The 22,543-nt window shown below is 52.8% G+C and overlaps 1 protein-coding gene across 1 annotated transcript in view; it reads right to left on the minus strand.

Annotated features, from left to right (window-relative positions):
* Positions 1 to 22,543, minus strand: part of ARHGEF16 (Rho guanine nucleotide exchange factor 16) — a 56,082-nt gene that overhangs the window by 8,268 nt on the left and 25,271 nt on the right. Inside the window, exons 5-10 of the mRNA XM_074306480.1 lie at positions 18,163 to 18,219; positions 16,972 to 17,132; positions 7,891 to 8,043; positions 6,986 to 7,115; positions 3,598 to 3,672; positions 2,551 to 2,643 (exon numbers count right to left, since the gene is read on the minus strand). Of these exons, the coding sequence (XP_074162581.1) occupies positions 2,551 to 2,643; positions 3,598 to 3,672; positions 6,986 to 7,115; positions 7,891 to 8,043; positions 16,972 to 17,132; positions 18,163 to 18,219 (669 nt within the window). The remainder of the gene's footprint in view (positions 1 to 2,550; positions 2,644 to 3,597; positions 3,673 to 6,985; positions 7,116 to 7,890; positions 8,044 to 16,971; positions 17,133 to 18,162; positions 18,220 to 22,543) is intronic.

Raw genomic sequence — 22,543 nt, forward strand, 5'->3', positions numbered from 1 at the left:
CTTCCAGATGTGTGAGAGGGAGACTATATTCTGAGCAACACCCCCCATGCACCCTTTGGGGGAGCAGAATTAGGAAGATGCAGCTCTTGTCAAACCAAAATCTGCCTCCTTGTCACTTCCACCCCTCGCAGGCACTTAATAACACAGGCTGCAGGACCAGTCCGCTCCCTGTGGAAGGGCACGGCTGTGCTTGGCCCGAGGGCAGAAAGAGAGACAGGAGGAGGAGGTTGAAACTGGGCCCTGCCTGGGAGCCATAACTGGCTTCAGAGCCAGAGGCCAAGCCTTCCCCGGAATTCTTGGGGCAAAGGTCGGGCTGCTGCTCCTCAGGGCTGGTGCTCTCTGTGTGCTCTCTGAGGCCCTTCCCAACTCTGAAACTCAGTAATTCTACTTTGTAAAGGAAGAAATGGGAGGAAGGATCCCAAAGAGGATCCACTCACTGCACTGTGCTCCACCTCACTCTGTGAGAGGGTGCCCCATTCTCTCTCTGTCTCTCTCTCAATCTTTCTCTTCCTCCCCAGCCTCAGCTCCCCCATGACCCACTCTTCTTAGGGTCAGCTCTCTGTTCCAAGCTCTTCCTCCCATCACACCTCCATGAACTTCTCCGTACATTCCACCCACTGCTTCTGGTCCTCGGAGCCAAGCAGAATGAAGCTAAGTCCTTCTTCAGAGTCCCTGCCCTTCAGACTCTCTGCCCCCAGCTTCCAATATCCCATCTCACTTCCTTCAACTGTTCCCCATGTGTGGGGTGTGATGGGGGACCCTTCCCCATTCCGGCTGCTTTTTCACTTAGAAACTAATGCCCTCCCTCAAATGTGAAGGCCAGACTTGCGTGCCAGCCTCCAGACATGATCTGACCTGGGCAGTGGGACCCCCATATTCCCACCATGGGCCATCTTGCCTCCCTTAATGAAACACATGGCCATCTTACCTTCCTTGGCCGTGCAACATGCTGCTTTCACACAGCACACTTGCCACTCAAACCCCCCAGATTGTTTATTTATATATGTATATGTATGTATATATATGTGCCTTTCTTGGAGGGAGTAAGGGTAGGACTACTGTTATCTGAAGCATTAGCTACCTCTCCATGCAACTGCCATCCAAGTCACAGAGAAAAGTGTTAAATGGCATGGAGGCAAGCACAGGGCCCTGCAGCTCTCCATTAGAGACCTCCAATCATTCAGTCAACAAGCATACTAAGCACCTACAAGGCAGCAGGCTAGGTAAGAGACACAAGACAAGCGCGTGGCCCTCTCCTCAAAATGCCCACTTTCTCCCGGGGAAGACAAAGGTATAAAGAGTCCCGCGCCAACAAGCTATAGACAGAATCAATAGGGGCCAAAGCACAGAGCTGAGACGTGAGTATTCAGGCATCAAAAAAGGAATTCATTAGGGTTTAATTCCTTGAGTTTGGTTATTCAACCAGACCTGGAACTGTACAACCAAATTATAATCTAGGCCGCGTCTCTCCCCCTGTTCTCTAAGAATCACCGAGCAAGGTCTACGTCTGTATAACTGAATTATAATCTAGGGTGCGTCTCTTCACTTTCCTCTAAAAATCACATGAGAGACTTTCTCAAATAATTCACTAAAATCCTGGCAAATGCTCCCCTCTGGCACTGCCTGACCAACCAGTCAGTAACCCTGGCTGGCTGGAACCGCTCTTGCTGAAGCTGCTTCCTTTTCCAAACATTCTCCAAACTTTAAGGACAAGTTCTCGGATTTTGTGAGAGGTGAAAGTCAAGGTCACGGATCTGTACTTAACCCAAAAGTGGCACCTCTCTAGGCCTGCCTTACAAACTGAAAAACAAAATTTAAACTGCTCAGCAATCATACACAACAGTTCTTTCCATTTCTAAAGATGGCGGTAATGATAACAAAGAGAGATATCCAGATACTAGTATTTATGTAGCACTTCAAAGTTTGCAAGATACGTTATAAATATTACCTTATTAGAGTCTCCCAATAACCCGGAGAGGTAAGTGCCCTTATTATCTCCATTTTACAAATGGGGAAACTAAGCTAGACGGTGGGCAAGTGACCTGCCCAAGACCACACATAAAGAGTCTGAAGCTGTAATCGAATTCAGTCTTCCTGACCCCAGTCCCAGGGCTGTCACCACTGTACCATTTAGCTGCCTCAGTGAGATCGTTACTAAAGGCTTTAGCATCTCAATTTTATGGAAGAGGAAATCGGGGTTCATAGAGGAGTTGTGGCTTGGCTACAGTCACACAATTAATCAATATGCAAAGAGGGGTTGTGATTCCCAGGCTAAGTGACTTGAACTAACTGATCCCAGCTACCAGGAAGATCTGCTCAAAGCAATAAGGAGAAAGGTGAGCATTTGTTTTTCTCTCTGCAAACTTTGTGGTCGTCAATGGTGGCAGCCAACCAAAGTCATGGAAAATAAACCTATCTTCATTAAGTTAATATACACTTTTTAAACCGACTTTTAGACACCATCACTTAACATTTGTTTCCTTATACATAGAGCAGCCCAGTGACGCCTAGGAGATGCTTCCGAGCCCAGTTCAGTACCAGGCCTTTTACCTTGATTTTGCTGAAGTCCAGTTGTGTTTGCAGGTTGTACATCTGTTCCATCCTCTCCATCTTGTGAGCCCCCTCATTGCACTGCTTCACCAGCTGTCAACACAACGTGGGCACAGGAGGCAGGTCAAAGCCAGCCTGGTAACCTTGTAAGCCCAACATTATCCAGAAACCCTCCCAACTAAGACCTAATGGAGCCAGGGCAGGGGTGAAATCCAAGACTGGACTGTGGTTCTGGATGGATACAGGTCATCAAGAGGAGGAGTCCAGGGAAAAGGGGGAATGGCAGTATATATTCTTGCCCCCCCCCAAAAAAAAAGCACAGAAACCAGAGGAACAAGGTTTGATGAAAAATATGTGAGTAGAAGTCAAGAGGCAGAAATTAAAAGTTTTTCATTGGACCATCTGGGCAAAGAGAAGATAGAAGAATTGGGGAACATCTCAGATCTCAACTCAATCAGGCGTGCGATGGGGGGACTTTCATTATTCAGAAGCTACGAGAGGGACAGCTACATGGTGCAGTGGGTAGAGCACCAGCCCTGAAATCAGGAGGACCTGAGTTCAAATCTGACTTCACACACTTAACATTTCCTGGCTGTGTGACCCTGGGCAAGTCACTTACTCCCAATTGCCTCAGCAAAAAAACACAAAAACAAAACAAAAAAACAGAAGCTATGAGAAGCCCCCAACCTTCTGAGAGCAGCTCATCACTCCTTGATCGGCCTCAGTGATTATTTCATCCTTCAAAGGGAGGGGGAAACAACAAAGAAAATCCCCTTCTGGATCCGATTCTCCCATACGTGGAGGGTTTGGCAGCTGATGAGCAGTGATGGGAACTGGAAGAGGGGATGGCGAGCCTTTCCCCCACTTCCTCCTTGAGTATATAATGGAGAAAGGGTGGCAATGAGGGTCTAGTCCACTATGCTCCCTACACTGGGACAGAGAGATTCCAAGGGGACTAGAGAAAAGGCAGGGAGGATCCCAAAACCCTTTGGTAAGTCAGTGGGCACGGGAGGTGCTCCAGAATGGAATTCTCCAAACACAACTCACCTTGCTGATGGCCTTCAGAGCTCGGTTGGCAACTTTACATCGGTCTGGGTGGCCCTGGGTCTTCAGGCACAGGGTCTGGAGCAGATACAAGAGCAAAGAATGAGGAGCTGAGGGACAAAAGTCATTCTCTGGGTCAAACAGGGAAGCAGACTCTGAGCCACCCAACAAAATTCAATCAATTCACAAGCACTTCATCACTCCCAAGCTTGAAAAGGCCCAGGCATACGCTGGTGAATGTTTAATAAATGGCTCTCCACATAGTTACATGGGCAAATGTTTAATGACCAGCCTATGTTTTATATTCAATCTGCGTTATTAATATTTTTCTATCACTTTTTTAGTCTAGAGAATCACTAAAACAACAGATCAAGCCCTGATATTCTTGAAGTAAGTTGGCTAATTTCCATGATATAAATGCTCACCCGGAAAATTTAACAATCAGTAGTTTGAGCTGGTTTTCAACATGCTGGTAACTCCATGGATGAAAAACATAGTTAATCCAGCTGTTCTGGCACCCCTGTCTATGTAGTCTTTCCAATAGAATAACAGCATCCAAAAAGCTTGGAAAGACTTGCATGAACTGATGCTAAGTGAAGTGAGTAGAACCAAGAGAGCACTGTAAGTAGTAACAGCCAGATTATATGATGATCAATTCTGACGGACGTGGCCCTTTTCAATGAGGTGATTCAGGTCAATTCCAATAGACTTGTGATGGAGGGAGCCGTCTGCACCCAGAGAGAGGACTATGGAGACTGAATGTGAATTAAAGGACAGCATTTTCACCTTTTTTGTTGTTGTTTGTTTGCTTTTTTCTTCTCATTTTTTTCCCTTTATGATCGGATTTTTCTTGTTTATTATGATAAATGTGGAAATACATTTAGAAGAATTGCACATGCTAAAGCATATATTGAATTATTTGCTGTCCTGGAGGAGGGGAACGGAAAAATTTGGAATACAAGGTTTTGCAAGGATGAATGTTGAAAAAGAAAATGTTTACATGTGTTTTGAACAATAAAAAGCAATTATGAAAAACAACACAAAACAAAACAAACAAAAAAAAAGATTGTAAGCATCCTGAGGACACGGCTTGTTTTGGTTGCTTGTCTTTTTATCCCCTGGGTTTAGCCCATTGCCTGACACGAGAAAATGCTTAAGGAGGCCACCCTTCCTCCCTTCCTCCCTTCCTCCCTTCCTCCCTTCCTCCCTTCCTCCCTTCCTCCCTTCCTTCCTTCCTTCCTTCCTTCCTTCCTTCCTCCCTCCCTCCCTCCCTCCCTCCCTCCCTCCCTTCCTTCCTTCCTTCCTTCCTTCCTCTCTCCCTCCCTCTCTCCCACTCTCCTTCCCTTCCTCTATGTGCCACATATCATGTTAGGATGAGCTTGGTCACCCTGAGGATCATAGTACGACCCTGTGGAGAAAACACACATAAGACATTTCTCTGACTAACAAACATGTGAATGTTATGGTGTCAAATCCCTTTAAATTTGTTGTTTTGTTTTGTTTTTTCATTTCCATATCTTTGTCTGTTGGTCTATATCTATCTATCATTCTCATTCTCATTCACAAGCATTCATTCAAGAAACATTTTTTTTAAACACCTCCAGAAAGAGAGAACACAGACAAGGCAACAGTCCCTGCCCTCACAAACGTTCCCTTCCACAGGCAGCGGTAGATGATACCCGACTAAATAAATGAACACAATTTAAGAATCACAAGTCTCTCCCAATCAGAGGGCATCAGGAAAAGGCTGTGGAAGTGGAACTGCGTGTTCCAGACTCGGCAGCCGAGAGCCCGTGCAGGATGTCATTTTCGGAGAAGAGCCAAAAGCCAGTTTTGGCCGCGATGTGAATGAATAAAGAAACAAATCCAGAAAACAGAAAGCTTTCAAACGGTGGAGTGCTTTACGTTCCAGACTGAGGAATTTGGGCTTGTCTCTAAGGCGACGGGGAGCCTCTGAAAATTGAGGAGGGGAGCATCGCGGCGGACCTTAGAAGAGATCAAGAGACTGGAAGCAGTGAGAACCATTAGAATGGTCGTAATTGTCCTGCCGAGGAGCAAGGTCTCCTGACCCTGAGCAGAGGCTTGGGGAGTGCAGAGAAGGTCTCTCCGTACCGGTGCGGTCCAGGAAAACTGACCATTTCTGGGAGGCCCGAGACCACTGGCCTGGAGGACATCAAAGGTGCCTCTAGATGTGGCTCCTAGGGCTTGGAGGTGTGGCTCAGGACCCTCAGGCTGACCATGAAGAGCCTAGAGTCCTTCCTGGGGCAGGAAAACTCCGCAGATGTGAGGACGGGCTCATTCCTCCTGCTCTTCAAGCCTCCCACTTCTCTCTTGCCCCGCTGGCTTTGGAGAATAATTGGTGCTTGTGTGCCCACAAAGGGGCAATCAGATACCACCTCCCACTGGCTGCACAGCCAGCTGCGGCCCTCACCCCCGCCAAACTGTGGGCCTGGCGACCCAGGGCAAGAGAGTGCTAGCTGGCGTGTCAGCAGTAAGTGTGGCGTCATGCCCGCTTCCTTCCCACACCACCCATCCTCAACCTGCCCTCGGGCCAATTTCCCAGATCTGGAGAAAGACCTAAGATAAATAAATGACAGGAGTACTGACTAGTACTTAGAGGTTTAGGAAGCATTCTACCACCATTATCTCAATTGAGCCTCTGGGAAGTAGATCCTCTTAATATCTCCATTTTACAGCAGAGGAAACTGAGGCAGGAGATAAGAGTGACTTGCCCAGAGTCACACAGCAACTAAGTATATGAGGCAGAATTCGAATTCACGTCAAAAGCCTCACCCTGCCTACACTAGGATTTTAGGGGCTTAACAAGTAGGCCTTGCACCTGGTACTAGCGGATAGGACCCTAAACTTAAGATTCGGAAATACCTGGCTTCAAATCCCAGTCAGAAACATTCTACCTCTGAATTCCTGGGCACGTCACTTAACTGCTGCTTGCCTCAGTGTCCTCATTTGTGAATGGGAGGGTTGGACTGGACGCCTCAGAGAGCGAGCTCTACAACCTGAGATCTGCAGCTTAGAAAAGGAAGCCAACACTGAGCCTGGGGGAGGGACCAGAATATGGCCATCGGGAGTCTGAGAACCTGAATCCGAACCCACTGCGGGGGTGTACTGCACATGTGACACTGGCGCTGTCGTTCGGTGTCCCTGATGTCCGGCTCCAGACTCACGCTCCTACTAGCATTACTTTTCTTTAAATTACAAAAATGTTCATTAAATTCTTCCATTTACATCAAGAAATATTTTAACATTCACTAAAAAACACCTGAATTCCAAATTCCCTCCTTCCCGCTCAGCCCTCCCCCAATCCTCGAGAAAGTAGGCGGTGCACGACTGATTTCCCACGCGTATCATCCCTCTCATCCCCGAGACTCACGTCCATCAGGAGAGGCAGCCGGGTCACTCTCTGCATGGGGAGGATGAGGAAGGAGATCATGGGCAGGCCCCCGCAGGCTGGCCTCCTTTCGATTTCCTTCAGGACCTCTCGGAAAGCCGAGCTGGAGTTCCTGTGATTAAAGACAAAAACCCTCTTCAAGGTCAGAGTCAAGGATGCTGCGGACTTGGCCAGATGCACGGCAGTCGGAATCAATATACTAAGAGAGGAAAGGACATCAGGAATGGGCCGGAAAACATCATAACCACTGAAAACATGCAAATTAACTCCTGACTTAATGCCTCGTGAGGGGCCTTCGTCCCTGAGGCCCTGGTCCTTGTGTTTCTTCCAGCACGGCGAACTTACTTTTTCCCTCAATAGTATTTTATTTTTACAAATACACATGAAGACAGTTTTCAACATTCATTTTGTAAGACTGTGTGTTCCAAATCTTTCTCCCTCCCCTAGCGCTCAGCTGCCAGCTCCTGCCACCCCGAGGAGGGCGCCCCTTTCCCTCCTCTCCCTGGGCAGTGACCCCGGAGTGAGCAGCAGCGCCTGGGGGCGGGGCGTCAGGGGGAGCTGGCCCTAAGCCTTGTAAGAGCGGGATCTCTTCCTTTCACTCCCAGTCTGGCTCATTTAGGAGAGTCTAACAGAGAGCGGTCCGAGTCTCCCTCTGGGGGGAGCCCAGCGGACAAAGGGGAGTCTCCTCCCCTCCAACTCTCCCCGCTGTTTTATGTCCTAAGTGCGGCCCCCACTGCAGGTTTCCGTGCGATGCACACACGGGACTCACTGGTTACTCACGCCGTTGCTAGATACATTTTACGCTCTGTCCCAGTTCACACTTTGGCTGTAATGAGGGAGGATTTAGGATTCAGAAGTTTAAAAGGAGCTATTCGGGTCACACTCACATCAGCTTCTGCAGGGTCCGCTGCTGGTAGACCTCGTTGGAGCAGTACACCACGTAGGGGTGGAAGTGGTTCAAGGCGTGCTCCTCCAGGATGTCGCTGATGTCCGTGACGCAGACGCTCTCCTTGTGCCTCTTCTCCAGGTCTTCGAAAAACCTAGCGGGGAGAGGGGGGGAGGGGGTCGGCCAAGGAGCACCCAGCCTTTCCCTGGAGGAGGCTCTCCGGAAACCGGTGCCCCCAATGGCCATGGGGATGCAGGTCACAGACGGGAAACTGAGGCAGAGACGTGCTCCCAGTCACACAGGTGGGAATTGGACTCGGCCTTCCTGTGGGCGGGCCGGTGTTCCCACATGGTTACTGCCTTCTGGGCTGCGCCCACTGCATTTCATCTGACGCCAAGGGGGCGGGGCGATTATGATCTCCACTTTACAGTGAGGTAACCGAGGCACAGAGAGGTTCAGGTGTCCACAGGGAGAGCATTGCCAGGCTGCTTCCCACCAGGCTTAGTTGCCCTACCAGGTACCACAGTTACAATGGCAGACTGTCCCTGTCCCAGAGCCACATCCTGGTGGCTTCCAAACCATGCCCTCCTCCCCCTCCCCCCCAGCTCTGACATCCCTTGTTCTAAGGACCTTCCTGGCTCTGACCTCCTGGGTTCTAAGGGCCCTCCCGGCTCTGATCTCCCGGGTTCTAAGGGCCCTCCCGGCTCTGACCTCCCGGGTCCCCTCCCGGCTCTGACCTCCCGGGTTCTAAGGGCCCTCCCGGCTCTGACCTCCCGGGTTCTAAGGGTCCTCCCGGCTCTGACCTCCCGGGTTCTAAGGGCCCTCCCGGCTCTGACCTCCCGGGTTCTAAGGGCCCTCCCGGCTCTGAGCGCCCGGGTTCTAAGGGCCCTCCCGGCTCTGACCTCCTGGGTTCTAAGGGCCCTCCCAGCTCTGACCTCCCGGGTTCTAAGGCCCCTCCCAGCTCTGACCTCCTGGGTTCTCAGGGCCCTCCCAGCTCTGACCTCCCGGGTTCTCAGGGCCCTCCCAGCTCTGACCTCCTGGGTTCTCAGGGCCCTCCCGGCTCTGATCTCCTGGTTCTAAGGGCCCTCCCGGCTCTGACATCCTGGGTTCTAAGGGCCCTCCCGGCTCTGACATCCTGGGTTCTAAGGGCCCTCCCGGCTCTGACATCCTGGGTTCTAAGGGCCCTCCCGGCTCTGACCCCCTGGGTTCTAAGGGCCCTCCCGGCTCTGACCTCCTGGGTTCTAAGGGCCCTCCCGGCTCTGACCTCCTGGGTTCTAAGGGCCCTCCCGGCTCTGACCTCCTGGGTTCTAAGGGCCCTCCCGGTTCTGACCTCCTGGGTTCTAAGGACCCTCCCGGCTCTGACCTCCTGGGTTCTAAGGACCCTCCCGGCTCTGACCTCCTGGTTCTAAGGGCCCTCCCGGCTCTGACCTCCTGTGTTCTAAGGGCCCTCCCGGCTCTGACATCCTGGGTTCTAAGGGCCCTCCCGGCTCTGACCTCCTGGGTTCTAAGGGTCCTCCCGGCTCTGACCTCCCGGGTTCTAAGGGTCCTCCCGGCTCTGACCTCCTGGGTTCTAAGGGTCCTCCCGGCTCTGACCTCCCGGGTTCTAAGGGCCCTCCCGGCTCTGACCTCCCGGGTTCTAAGGGCCCTCCCGGGTTCTAAGAGCCCTCCCGGCTCCGACCTCCCGGGTTCTAAGAGCCCTCCCGGCTCCGACCTCCCGGGTTCTAAGGGCCCTCCCGGCTCCGACCTCCCGGGTTCTAAGGGCCCTCCCGGCTCCGACCTCCCGGGTTCTAAGGGCCCTCCCGGCTCTGACCTCCCGGGTTCTAAGGGCCCTCCCGGCTCTGACCTCCCGGGTTCTAAGGGCCCTCCCGGCTCTGACCTCCTGGGTTCTAAGGGCCCTCCCGGCTCTGACCTCCTGGGTTCTAAGGGCCCTCCCGGCTCTGACCTCCTGGGTTCTAAGGGCCCTCCCGGCTCTGACCTCCCGGGTTCTAAGGGCCCTCCCGGCTCTGACCTCCCGGGTTCTAAGGGCCCTCCCGGCTCTGACATCCTGGGTTCTAAGGGCCCTCCCGGCTCTGACCTCCTGGGTTCTCAGGGCCCTCCCGGCTCTGACATCCTGGGTTCTAAGGGCCCTCCCGGCTCTGACCTCCTGGGTTCTCAGGGCCCTCCCGGCTCTGACCTCCTGGGTTCTAAGGGCCCTCCCGGCTCTGACCTCCTGGGTTCTCAGGGCCCTCCCGGCTCTGACATTCTGGGCTCTAAAGGCCCTCCCGGCTCTGACCTCCTGGGTTCTAAGGGCCCTCCCGGCTCTGACCTCCTGGGTTCTAAGGGCCCTCCCGGCTCTGACCTCCTGGGTTCTAAGGGCCCTCCCGGCTCTGACCTCCCGGGTTCTAAGGGCCCTCCCGGCTCTGACCTCCCGGGTTCTAAGGGCCCTCCCAGCTCTGACATCCTGGGTTCTAAGGGCCCTCCCGGCTCTGACCTCCTGGGTTCTCAGGGCCCTCCCGGCTCTGACATCCTGGGTTCTAAGGGCCCTCCCGGCTCTGACATCCTGGGTTCTAAGGGCCCTCCCGGCTCTGACATTCTGGGCTCTAAAGGCCCTCCCGGCTCTGACCTCCCGGGTTCTAAGGGTCCTCCCAGCTCTGACGTCACATGACTGATTCTCCATTTTTAAGAAAGGGAAGATTTCCAGGGTCCCCAAGCCGCTCCAGTGATGATGTAATGACAGCACTGCCAGGAGCCAGTAGGAGCCTTGGATGTCACGGAGCCCGATCCGAACCTGGTCCCAGGGGGGCCAAGCCGGCTCGTCCCAGGGCGCTCTGCCTCCCCAGGCCTGCCTTCGGGTCTGTGAGGAGGAAGTGGGCCAGCCGCCTCACACTGGCGCTCCCGGGGCTGCTCCAAGGCAGCCTGTGGTCCGAGGCAACCCGGGGAGGGGGCGCAGCTCAGGGAGAATGGAATTCCAAACTCTTCCTTCCCGGCCAGTGGAGCCCCACCCAGAACAAACAGTGCTCAAGGGAGGGAGGGAGGAGGGAGGGAGGGATAAGGGAGGAAGGAAGGAAGGGAGAAAGGGAGGAAGGGAAGAGGGGAGGGAGAGAGGGAAGGAGGAGGGGAGGGAGGAGGGAGGAGGAAGGGAGGGAAGGAGCAATGGAGGGAGGGAGGGAGGGAAGAAGGGAGGAGGGGGGGAGGAAGGGAGGAAGGAAGGAAGGAAGAAAGGGAGGAGAGAAGGAGGAAGGGAGGAGGGAGGGATAAGGGAGGAAGGAAGGAAGGGAGAAAGGGAGGAAGGGAAGAGGGGAGGGAGAGTGGGAAGGAGGAGGGGAGGGAGGAGGGAGGAGGAAGGGAGGGAAGGAGCAATGGAGGAGGGAGGGAGGGAGGGAAGAAGGGAGGAGGGGGGAGGGAGGAAGGGAGGAAGGAAGGGAGGGAAGAGAGAGGGAGGGAGGGAGGAGGGAGGGAAGGCGGGTTAGCAGGGCTGAGCCTGGGGCTGCCTCTGCTACCTTTGGGCCCACAGTGGGACGCCCCCGCCAAGAGGCAGGCCCTGGGGGATGGGGAGCCTCTGGAGTCCTAATGGTGCAGCTGGTTCCCTGGGTCCGGGGGAGGTGGGTCCTGGAGGCGCCGGCTGCTTCTAACTGCGCGTGCGCGAGATCTGGCGCACAGACTTGGTGACCAGAACCAGAACCTCCAGCCCCGAACCATCAGAATTAGTCAGCGAGCGTTGGTTAAACGCGTACTACGTGCCGGGCACTTCTGAGGCCCTGCAATGTTTCTCTGGGAGCGGCGGAGACAGCACGGGCCGGGATACTTCCTAGCTGTGTGACCCTGGGTGTCACGAGGCTCGCAGGGAGAACGCTGGGAAGAAACGCAGGTTTTGCTCCCTGCGGGCAGGAAAGGTTTCCGCCCAGTTCCGTGCCCTCTGTCCCCAGGAAATGTTTAACTGGGCTGTTTCCTGGTGATAATAATGAAGTAGCTCCTTAGGTCTCTGTGGTGGGGTCATCAACTGGCCGGGCGACTCACAGGCCCTGCAGGAACGCGCTTCCCAAAGACCCGAGCCTCCCGCCTTCACAGAAATGGGCCCTGCGCCTGCGCACACGCTCACGTGACGTGCCTCCCTGATTCCGAGAACGCCTTCCTCTGGGACTCCCTACAGAGAGGAGAGTCCCCGAGCCTGTCCTCGGGGCAAAGGGCTCCGAGGCCCGGGGAAAGTAAAGGGGGGGTGGGGGTGGGAGCTGCGGAGCAAGCGGGCCAGTGGGATCCCAGGCTGGCTGGGCCGAGCGTGAGACAGTGTGACTGTCCGTGTGAGATTGCACACTTCTCCCGATTCCGCCCCCTATGGGCGGGGGCTCAGGGACATTAGCTGACCACACAGTGGGGGGTAGGAGACCGACACCGCTGCCCCTCCCCCCAAGCAGCAGGTGTCCCTCTCCCCTCCCCCGCCCCCGGTACCAGAGACAGGGAGCTCGCTGCAGGGGCAGAGGTGCCTAAGCTGGGGGCTGCAGCCCGGCTCACACTCTGGCGCCCTCCTACGGCTCCTTCACTGACAGGAGACTGAGTCCCGGGGTAGGGAGCACCCCGGCAAGAAGCTGCGGGCCGGGCTCCCGGGGAACCGCTGACTCCCCAGTCCGGCTTCCTTCTGTGGGCTGGGCCGTCCTTCCTCCAGAAGGTTACCGAGAAAGAAACTGAGGCACGACCCCCCCTCCCCCCAGGAAGATCTGGAAGGGAACCTCAGAAACCCCTCCCCCCAGATCCGACGCAGGCTTCCAGCTCCCTTTTAAGGCCCCTTCAGGCCATTCCACTCCCCTGCCCTTTTCCCAGAGCCCCCTGGGGCGAGCGCTCCTACTTCGGAGGCCAGAGCGCCCCGGAAGTTTCCATGTTGGTGCTTCTGAGGAATCCTTGGGAGGCAATGCCTTTGGGGGAGGGGCCGATGTCTGAGCCCAAACCTCGGCCCCGCCCCCAGCCCGGCCCGTGATTCTGGGATCCCCGGCAGGCCCCGCCCCGAGCTCCCGAGAGCCCGCCCCCTGCCGGCCCCGCCCCTCCCCAGCCTCCCAGTCCGGCTCCCTCAGGCTCCTTTTCCGCTTCCTGGCCAGCATTCCACATTCCCCTCAGCCAGCTCCCCTCCGGTCTCCTCCACAGGCCACCCCCGGCCTCCCCCTCACCTGTGCATGTCTCCCTCATCTCCCGGCTTCCTAAGGCGTCCGCTAAAGGCCCCAGGTTCTCAGCAGGCTTTTCCTGGTTCTCCCCGTCGGTCCTTAAACTCCCCTCCCCCACTCAGCCGGGGAATTGGTATTTAGTCTGGTTCTATCTCTTTGTGTCACAGACTCACTGTCTCTGTTTCTCTCTGGCTTTCTGTCTCTCACTGACTCATTGCCTCTGTTTCTATCTCTCTGTCTCTTATCTCTCACTGTCTCTGTTTCTATCTCTCTGGCTCTGGCTCTCTGTCTCTCACTGACTCATTGTCTCTGTTTCTATCTCTCTGGCTCTGTCTCTGTCTCTGACTCATTGCCTCAGTTTCTATCTCTGTCTCTTATCTCTCACTGTCTCTGTTTCTATCACTCTGGCTCTGGCTCTCTGTCTCTCACTGACTCATTGTCTCTTTTTCTATCTCTCTGGCTCTGTCTCTGTCTCTGACTCATTGCCTCAGTTTCTATCTCTGTCTCTTATCTCTCTCACTGTCTCTGTTTCTATCTCTCTGGCTCTGGCTCTCTGTCTCTCACTGACTCATTGTCTCTGTTTCTATCTCTCTGGCTCTGTCTCTGACTCATTGCCTCAGTTTCTATCTCTGTCTCTTATCTCTCTCACTGTCTCTGTTTATATCTCTCTAGCTCTGTCTCTGTCTCTCACTGACTCATTGTCTCTGTTTCTATCTCTCTGGCTCTGTCTCTGTCTCTCACTGACTCATTGCCTCTGTTTCTATCTCTCTGTCTCTTATCTCTCTCACTGTCTCTGTTTCTATCTCTCTGGCTTTCTGTCTCTCACTGACTCATTGCCTCTGTTTCTATCTCTGTCTCTTATCTCTCTCACTCTCTCTGTTTCTATCTCTCTGTCTCATCTCTCTCACTGTTTCTATCTCTCTGGCTCTGTCTCTGTCTCTCACTGACTCATTGCCTCTGTTTCTATCTCTCTGTCTCTTATCTCTCACTGTCTCTGTTTCTATCTCTCTGGCTCTGGCTCTCTGTCTCTCACTGACTCATTGTCTCTGTTTCTATCTCTGTCTCTTATCTCTCACTGTCTCTGTTTCTATCTCTCTGGCTCTGTCTCTCACTGACTCATTGCCTCAGTTTCTATCTCTTTCTCTTATCTCTCACTGTCTCTGTTTCTATTTCTCTAGCTCTGGCTCTCTGTCTCTCACTGACTCATTGCCTCTGTTTCTATCTCTATCTCTTATCTCTCTCACTGTCTCTGTTTCTATCTCTCTGTCTCATCTCTCTCACTGTTTCTATCTCTCTGGCTCTGTCTCTGTCTCTCACTGACTCATTGCCTCTGTTTCTATCTCTCTGTCTCTTATCTCTCACTGTCTCTGTTTCTATCTCTCTGGCTCTGGCTCTCTGTCTCTCACTGACTCATTGTCTCTGTTTCTATCTCTCTGTCTCATCTCTCTCACTGTTTCTATCTCTCTGGCTCTGTCTCTGTCTCTGACTCATTGCCTCAGTTTCTATCTCTGTCTCTTATCTCTCACTGTCTGTTTCTATCTCTCTGCCTCTGGCTCTCTGTCTCTCACTGACTCATTGCCTCTGTTTCTATCTCTGTCTCTTATCTCTCACTGTCTCTGTTTCTATCTCTCTGGCTCTGTCTCTCACTGACTCATTGTCTCTGTTTCTATCTCTCCGTCTCTTATCTCTCTGTCTCTGTTTCTATCTCTCTGGCTCTGTCTCTGTCTCTCACTGACTCAATGTCTCTGTTTCTATCTCTCTGTCCCATCTCTCTCACTGTCTGTTTCTGTCTCTCTGGCTCTGTCTCTCTCACTGACTCAGTCTCTATCTCTCTCTCACACACACACACTTTTTACTCTTTTCTAAAGCTGACCCGCAGCCGTGGAGAATGAGAACCGAGCCTCACCTAAAGTCATTTTCCTAAAGTCTCCATCTGAACACCATTATCCCCTTCCCATTAAACTTTAATGGCTCCCTATTATCTCCCCCATTACCAGTGAACATTTATGAAGCACCTACTATGTGCCAAGGGCTGGAGACATAAAAGGAGGCAAAGTCAGTCCCTGTGCTCAGGGCGCCTCCTCTCTGCCTACCCCTCCCATTTTCCTCCACGATCCAACCAGCTCTTTCCCCTTGCCCCCACACCCAGCAGACCGTGCTGCCCCTCCCCTTGGCCCAGCCCCAGCCTCCTCCAGGCCTCCATAAAGGCCCAGGCTGTTCCGGCCTCCTGGTCACACAGTGCAGCGCCCATCTTTATGTCGGACCGTGAGCTCCCCACGGGCGGGGCGTCACATTGGCATCCCCCCGGTACCAGCACAGGGCCTGGCACTTAGCAGACATTTACAGAGTGGCCGCCCACTGGCCCCAGCAGGGAGTGAGGAGTACTTCTGTCCCTAGGGAGCCTCCAGAGTCCGGCCAGAACCTCCCTCCTGCAGGGGCAGGCACAGTGGCCGAGGCCTCCTCCACTTCTGGTGATGCAACCTGAGCCCAGCCAGGCAGGTCTGGGGGCGCTGCTACCGGACACCGGAGCTGGGCTAAACCCGACCCCGGAGCTGCAACTCGAGGCTGGCCAGCCTGGCCGCCTGTGCCCGTCCTCGCCTGGCTGAGCCCCTGGCCCAGCCTCCGGCCCACCCTCCTGCCTCGCTCTCCCTGCTCTGCCCAGCCTTCCTTCCGTCTCACTCCAGGGGCCAGGAGGGCGAAGGCGCAGCGGCCATCTCCCTGAGGACGCCTAGAGCCCCGCACAGCGGCGAAGCGGCATCTAGTTCATTATTAAACACAACCAGGAGCGGCCGGAGCTCACCAGCCACGTGACACCGGGCCCCAGTGCCCGGCCTGACTCAGGCTGCCCCGTCTCTGCTTACACTCACCTGCTCAGGCCTGTGCTCCCCGTCGGGGCCGCCCTCCTCCCCCGGCCCCCAGACAGCACCAACCTCGCCGCGGGGAGCGCTCAGCCTAGGTGCAGGCCAGTTTGGAGGCCTGGGGTTCAGGGCTCCGGTAACACCGGGGGAGTGGGGAGAAAGCTACAGCTTTTACTGTCACTCACTTGAACCATAGCTGAGAGTTTCCTTCAACCGAGTAAAAAAGCCGGGCCGAGGGGCAACCAGGAGGGGCAGGGGGAGCGCCGGGCCTGGTGCCAGGAGGACCCAACCCAGCTGTGTGACTGGGCAGCTCCAGGGAAAAAGCAGCACGACTGTGGGCAGGGGCCCAGCTGCACCAGCCCGCCGAAAAAGGCCCACGGCCCCTGGTCCAGCCCAACCCTCCCTTTGAACAGAGGAGAACACTGAGGTCTGAGGGGGGAGGGGCAGACAGGGCTTGTCAGTGTGGGGGTGCTGGGGTTGGGCCCTCGATTTAGAAGGAAGGGACACTGGAGTTCAATTAATCTACTCCCCCCCCCTTTTTTTAACACGTTGGGAAACTGAGGCTCATAGAGAGAATACAATGTATTCAGCCACCCAGGAGCGTGATTTGAACTCCAATCGCGTGACTGGATTCTCGGCCACGCTCTCTCCTGGCAGGGTCTCTGGGCCAGGACCAATCCCGGGCCACGGAAACTCAGGCATGGGGGCTCTGGGCCCGGCTGTGAGCCGAGCTGGCTACGGGGCAGCCTGTGTGACCCCGGACAAGTCCCATCCCCCTCTGTAGAACGAGGGGCTGCGCGAGGCTCGGGGCTATTAATCTGCTAAATCCTGAACCCTTTCCGGGACCCTGGTAAAGTGAATAATGTTTTAAAATGGAAGAAATTCTAGGTTTCACTCTCCCCAGAGCCCCCGCCCACCCCCAGGCCACATGGGTTCTGGGTTCCTGTGAGCTCTCAGGGGCCTGGGACTCGCCCAAGTCTCCTCGACCTGAGCCTCTCTCAGGAGGTTTAGCACCGGTGCCAGAAGTCACTTAGGCCTGCGGCTCCCGTCTCCCCCACTTTGCTAGAGCTCCCCAAAGGGGAGTCCAGAACTCACTTCTGGCTGGCCCCCTGCACGTCCACGATGTTAGAGAAGAGGTGGTGATGTTCCGTCTGGGTCATGGTCCCCTTAAGCTCCTTGGATTTCAAGAACTCGGTCACGAGGATCCCCAGGCTGTGCAGGTACGAGAACTCGGACGTGATGATCTCAAAAATCGCCTGCGTGATGAGGGAGTGGGGAAATGGGGGAGGGGGAGAGAAATGGGGAGGGGAAAAATAGAGGAGGGGGAGAAATGGGGGAGGGGGAACACACAGAAAGCCAGTGAGTGAGTCAGTCACACCCTGTGGATGGAAGACCAACAGGCAGGGCCTGGAAAAGGTCTCTCTGTCTCTGACCCCTCCCCCCCACACAGCCCCAGCCACAACGCCGTGCCCACTGTGCGTCACTGCCACGGTGGGAGGGAGCGGGGAATGCTCATCTGAGGGGGATAAAAAAGGCCCCAGAAGGGAAGCCCGTTGTCGGAGGAAAGACAAAGACGGCCAATAATGGCAGGGGGCCGAGGGGAGCCTGCCCCCAGGAATGCCCAAGTGGGGGGGGGGGTGAGGAGCGGCGGGCACAGCAGGATCATAATTGGGAAGGCCTGAGTTCAAATCCAGCCTCAGACAGTTGCTGGCTGTGTAACTGTCTCCTGCCTCAGTTTCCTCATCTGTAACATGGTCATTATTACAGCATGTCCTTCTCAGGTTGTGAAGATGAAATGATGTAATGACTGCAGAGGGACCTGCAGACCTCAAGGGATCTATAAATGGGAGCTGAGGATGATGACGGTGAACGTCAGCCTTTCTCTTCCCTCTTTCCAGAGGGCGGGGTGGCAGAGGAGGCTCAGCAGAGGGAACCCACCTGGGAAACACCCTCTGCTAAGACAGATCGCAGCCCCTCTGGGACTCAACAGCCAGATCTCGGGAAAGACCTAAGGGTCTGAGGAGTTAAATGGCCTGCGTCCAACGGCCCCAAGCCCCCTTTCACTCGCCACATCATGTTACTTGACTCCGTGTTATTAATGAAGCTGAATCCCAGGCACCCAAGGGTGGCTTCCAAAGCTGCAGCCTGAGGCTGGCTACAGCCCAGCTCTCGTTCCCTCCTCCCGCTTCTGGACAAATGGACAAAGGGGAGGCGCAGAGAGGTCACGCGGCAGACGGACGCTGGGGGGAGAGGGGCGCAGGAAACAGCCAGCAGAGCCGCCCTCACCTCCTGCCGCTTTCGCTCTTCAGGGCACAGCTGGTCCAGGATCCCGGACTCCACCACCTGGGGGACAGACATACAACGAGCGTGAGCCCCGCTCTGCAGGAGGCCAGGACCGGGCCGGGCCCATCTAGCCAACCCTCCCCTTTCCCAGCTGAGCTCCCACAGTCTTCTAACAAAACTGCTTCCTCACACTGAAAACTGTCTTTGTATGTTTTTGGAAAAACAAAATTTTATACACACACACACACACAAATAAATATGAGAAAAGTATTATATATATATATATATATATATATATATATATATATATATATATATATATATATATACACACACACACACACATATATATATACGTATATATATGAGAAAATCATATATAATGGTTACATCTATACTTATATTTATGAGAAAACTATTATATATGTGTATATGTGTGTCTATGTCTATATACACACACATACATACACATGTATATTATAGATACACATATACATGTATATATCCGCCAAATATATGTGTATCTATACATATGTATGTGTGTGTGTGTATATATATATATATATATGAAAAAACTGTTTGCTGCCCCCAAATTCCCTCTCCAAGCTCCAGACTTTAGTGAATCCCATGCTCTCCATCCTCCCTCTTGCCTCTCACGATCCCCATCTCCATTTAAGACAGCCCATATAATAGTTTTCTCATACATATATGTATATATGTAACCATTATATGTATTTTTCTCATATATAAATACATACAACCCTCTTCTAACAATACCCAACACATCTTTCCTGATCTCCCATCATTGTCGATCCCTCCCTGTAATTAGGTCTAGTTCCATGTGAATGATGAATCCCTGAAGAGCCTGCACTACTAACCCTGGGATGAAGCCCCTGAGCCCATTTGACAGAAATCTGACTGAACCGTCCACATCTGCACATCTGTGCCCACTTCAGGGGATTTGCCGTCCACACCAATAAAATTCTGGGTCTCTCAGAGACCATGAGCTCCCTGAGGCCGGGCTCTGTCACCTCCCTTGCCTATCTCACAGTAGGCACTTAGTAGTAAGTGCAGTTGTTAATCTGGCTCCGAGCTCCTAAAAATGCCTCCACAATTTATATACCTGACTATATTCTGTTCCCCGTGAATAGCCCCCAATGGACGTCACCTGCTATAGCACTACTACCTAACACAGGCCTGGCGCACAGTAGGCGCTTCTCATGGGCACCAGGGTTTGGCAGCTGGGTGCCTCACAGACTGGAGAGGCAGGATGACCCACGGGGAGGCCGCTGCCCGAGCCTGGAGAGGTGCCGAGGGCTGGGAGGAGAGGAGGGGACAGACTCGAGCTGTGTGCTGGAGAGTCACAAGTGTCCAGGAGGCTGCAAACCTCCACAGGAGGAGAGGGATGACTTATGGGAAAGGTCATGAGTCTGCACCAAGGGGCTCCCCAAACTTCAGGCTGGGGCAGACCCCCCCCTAGCTATCGGGGGCAGATGCCAAGAACAAAGCCCGGGCCAGTTGGCACTGGCCCCTGCGGGGGCAGGACGGTATTCCTGAGCTGGCCTGCCCACTCGCAGCTGCAGGTGGGACACTTGCCCAGACCCAGATGGCTGAGCCAGCACTTGTGTGTGCATAAAGCCCTGCTGCTACACATTCCTTGCTCAGGCACGCACTCCTGGGGGCACTGCCCACCCTGGATACTCTGCCCTCCCTACCACCCTTGGGCATCAGATGGGATCCAGAGGGCACAGAGTTGAGAGATGGCAAAGTCCAACCCTGCCCTAGCACAGAATAAGGCAACTGGGGCCCGGACAACTCAGTGTCAGAGCTCAGATTTGAACCAGGATCGTTCTCATTATTCAGCGGACCTTCTCCTGCACCCCAGGGAGGGAGAAGAGAGGAGGGCAAAGAAAAAGGGAAAGGGAAAAGAGGGAAATGAGAAGGAAGGAAGGGGTGATGGAGAGAAGAAAAGAGGGGGGAAGGAGGGAAGGGAAAATGAAAAGGGGAAAAAGAGAAAGGAGGAGGGAAAAAGAGCAGGGAAAATAAAAAGGGGAAGAAGGGAAGAGAAAGGGGAAAAAAAGAAAGGAGCGAAGAGAAGGGAAAATGAAAAGGGGAAGAAGGGAAGAGAAAGGGGAAAAAGAAAGGAGGGAAGAGAAGGGAAAATGAAAAGGGGAAGAAGGGAAGAGAAAGGGGAAAAAAGAAAGGAGGGAAGAGAAGAGAAAATGAAAAGGGGAAGAAGGGAAGAGAAAGGGGGAAAAAAGGAGGGAAGAAGAAAAGGGAAAAATGAGAAGGGGAAGAAGGAAGAGAAAGGGGAAGAAAAGAAAGGAGGGAAGAGAAGGGAAAATGAAAAGGGGAAGAAGGGAAGAGAAAAAGGAAGAAAAGAAGAAAGGAGGGAAGAAGAGAAAGAGGAAGGAAAGAAGGAAGGAGGGAAGAAGAGAGGCGGAAATGAGGGGGACAGAAAGAGGGAAGAAAAGAAAGATGAAGATGAGAAGGGTGTGGAGAAGGTCTCCCAGTGAGACATGGGAAGCTCTGGAGGGGACTGCCCTGTTCTTCACTGCCTCTTCTCCTCCTCTGCTGCTGCAAACTGAAGGAAGCTGGAGGTGTGAGAGCGAAACTGAGGGTTAAGACAGGACAAAGCAGCCATCCCCTTCCTCCGGAGGAAGCCTCTGCCAGCTGAGTCAGCGCCTCTTGGGCAGCCGCTGACGGGCACACACAAAGCCGCCCAGGGATCACCCCTCCTGCTCGGTTACTGCCACCCAGGTGCTCGCTCTGCCAGCAGGCAGTCTTGGAAGCTGACTGCCCGCCTACTCAGCTTGGCTTATGACCTGGCACACCCACCCAGCCCTTGGGGGCTGGGGAAAGCCAAGCTGGGTAGGTGGGGGCAGCTTTCTGTGATGGCAAGGGAAACTCCTCTGGTGCCCTGGGGTATTTATTCACAGGTTCCTGTCTGTGAAGTGTCAGGGGAGGGGGCAGGAAGGGGGGTGGCTAGGGAAGAGAGCAACAGGTTGCTCAGTCCCTTGGCACTCAGGAGCTCCAGAGACTCAAGTCACGGGGCTCATAACCAGCACTAGGGACTGGCCCTGGGGTCAGGGACACAGAAGAGCCAGCTAAAATCTCATCTTTCCCAGAAAAGTCCTTCCCAACCCCTTCCCTCTCTTCATTATTTCCTACCATCCTCTCTGTAGTTTTACTTTATACACATTGATTACATGTTATCTCCCCCATTAAAGTGTAAGCTCCTTGAGAGCAGGGACTGTGAATTCCATTAACATTCAAAGACCCCAATTAAGTGCAATATTACATTGTGTCAAAATAGCAAAACCTATTCCCTTCTATGATACAATTGCAGTCTTGAGCCTAAATCAACAAGAGTTAAAACAGAAAACAACAAAAACTATAGATCAATATCTCCTCTAAATACTGATGCAATAACTTTAAATAAAATATTATCAGAGAGCTCATGACAATGTATCACCGAGTTGGATTTATACCAGGAATGCAGTTGGTTTACAAGAAAACAAATTCAACCATATTAATAACAACAAAAAAATGAAAATCACATGATATTGATAAATGCAGAAAGAGTTCTTGGTAAAATACAACCACCATTTCTATTAAAGCAACAATTGGAAAACATGGGAATGGAACATTGCTCAATATGATAAACTGCTAAAACCAAGAGCCAGGGTAAACTTAAATGTTTTCCATTAAGGTCAGGGATAAAATAAGGGTATCCACTGTTAATACTTCTATCTGACAATACTAGAAATAGAAAAAGTATTAAGAAAAAGAAATGGAAGATATAGACACAAGGAAGAAACCAAATTATCCCCCTTTTTTGCAGATGAGATGATGGTTTACTTAAAGATCTCTAGAGAATCTAATCAAAATTAACTGAAATAACTTCAGCAAAGTTGTAAGATATATAATAAACCCAAATAAATCATCAGCATTTCTTTATAATGCCAACAAAACCCTGCAGAAAAGCTAGAGAAATTCCATTTAAAATTACTATGGAATGTATAAAATACTTGGGCATGTATAAAATATTTGGGAGTCTAACCATTAAGATACACACAAGAATTACACAAGTACAATTATAAGCTACTGTTTATAGAAATGAAGCTAGAGCCAAATAAGTGGAGAAATAATAATTATTCATGGGTAGGCTGAACCAATATAATAAAAATGCCAACACTACATAAAATAATTTACTTAATCTCAAACCAATCAAATAACCCAAGAATTACTTAATAAAATTTGAAGAAGTAACACTGAAATTCATAGAAAATCACAAAAGGTCAAAAATCTCAGGGGAAATGGTTAAGAAAGAAGAAGAAGAAGGAAAGGAGGAGAGAGGAGGAAGAAGAAGGAGGGAAGAGAA

The sequence above is a fragment of the Sminthopsis crassicaudata genome, chromosome 3, assembly GCF_048593235.1.
Source record: "Sminthopsis crassicaudata isolate SCR6 chromosome 3, ASM4859323v1, whole genome shotgun sequence".
Lineage (NCBI taxonomy): Eukaryota > Metazoa > Chordata > Mammalia > Dasyuromorphia > Dasyuridae > Sminthopsis > Sminthopsis crassicaudata.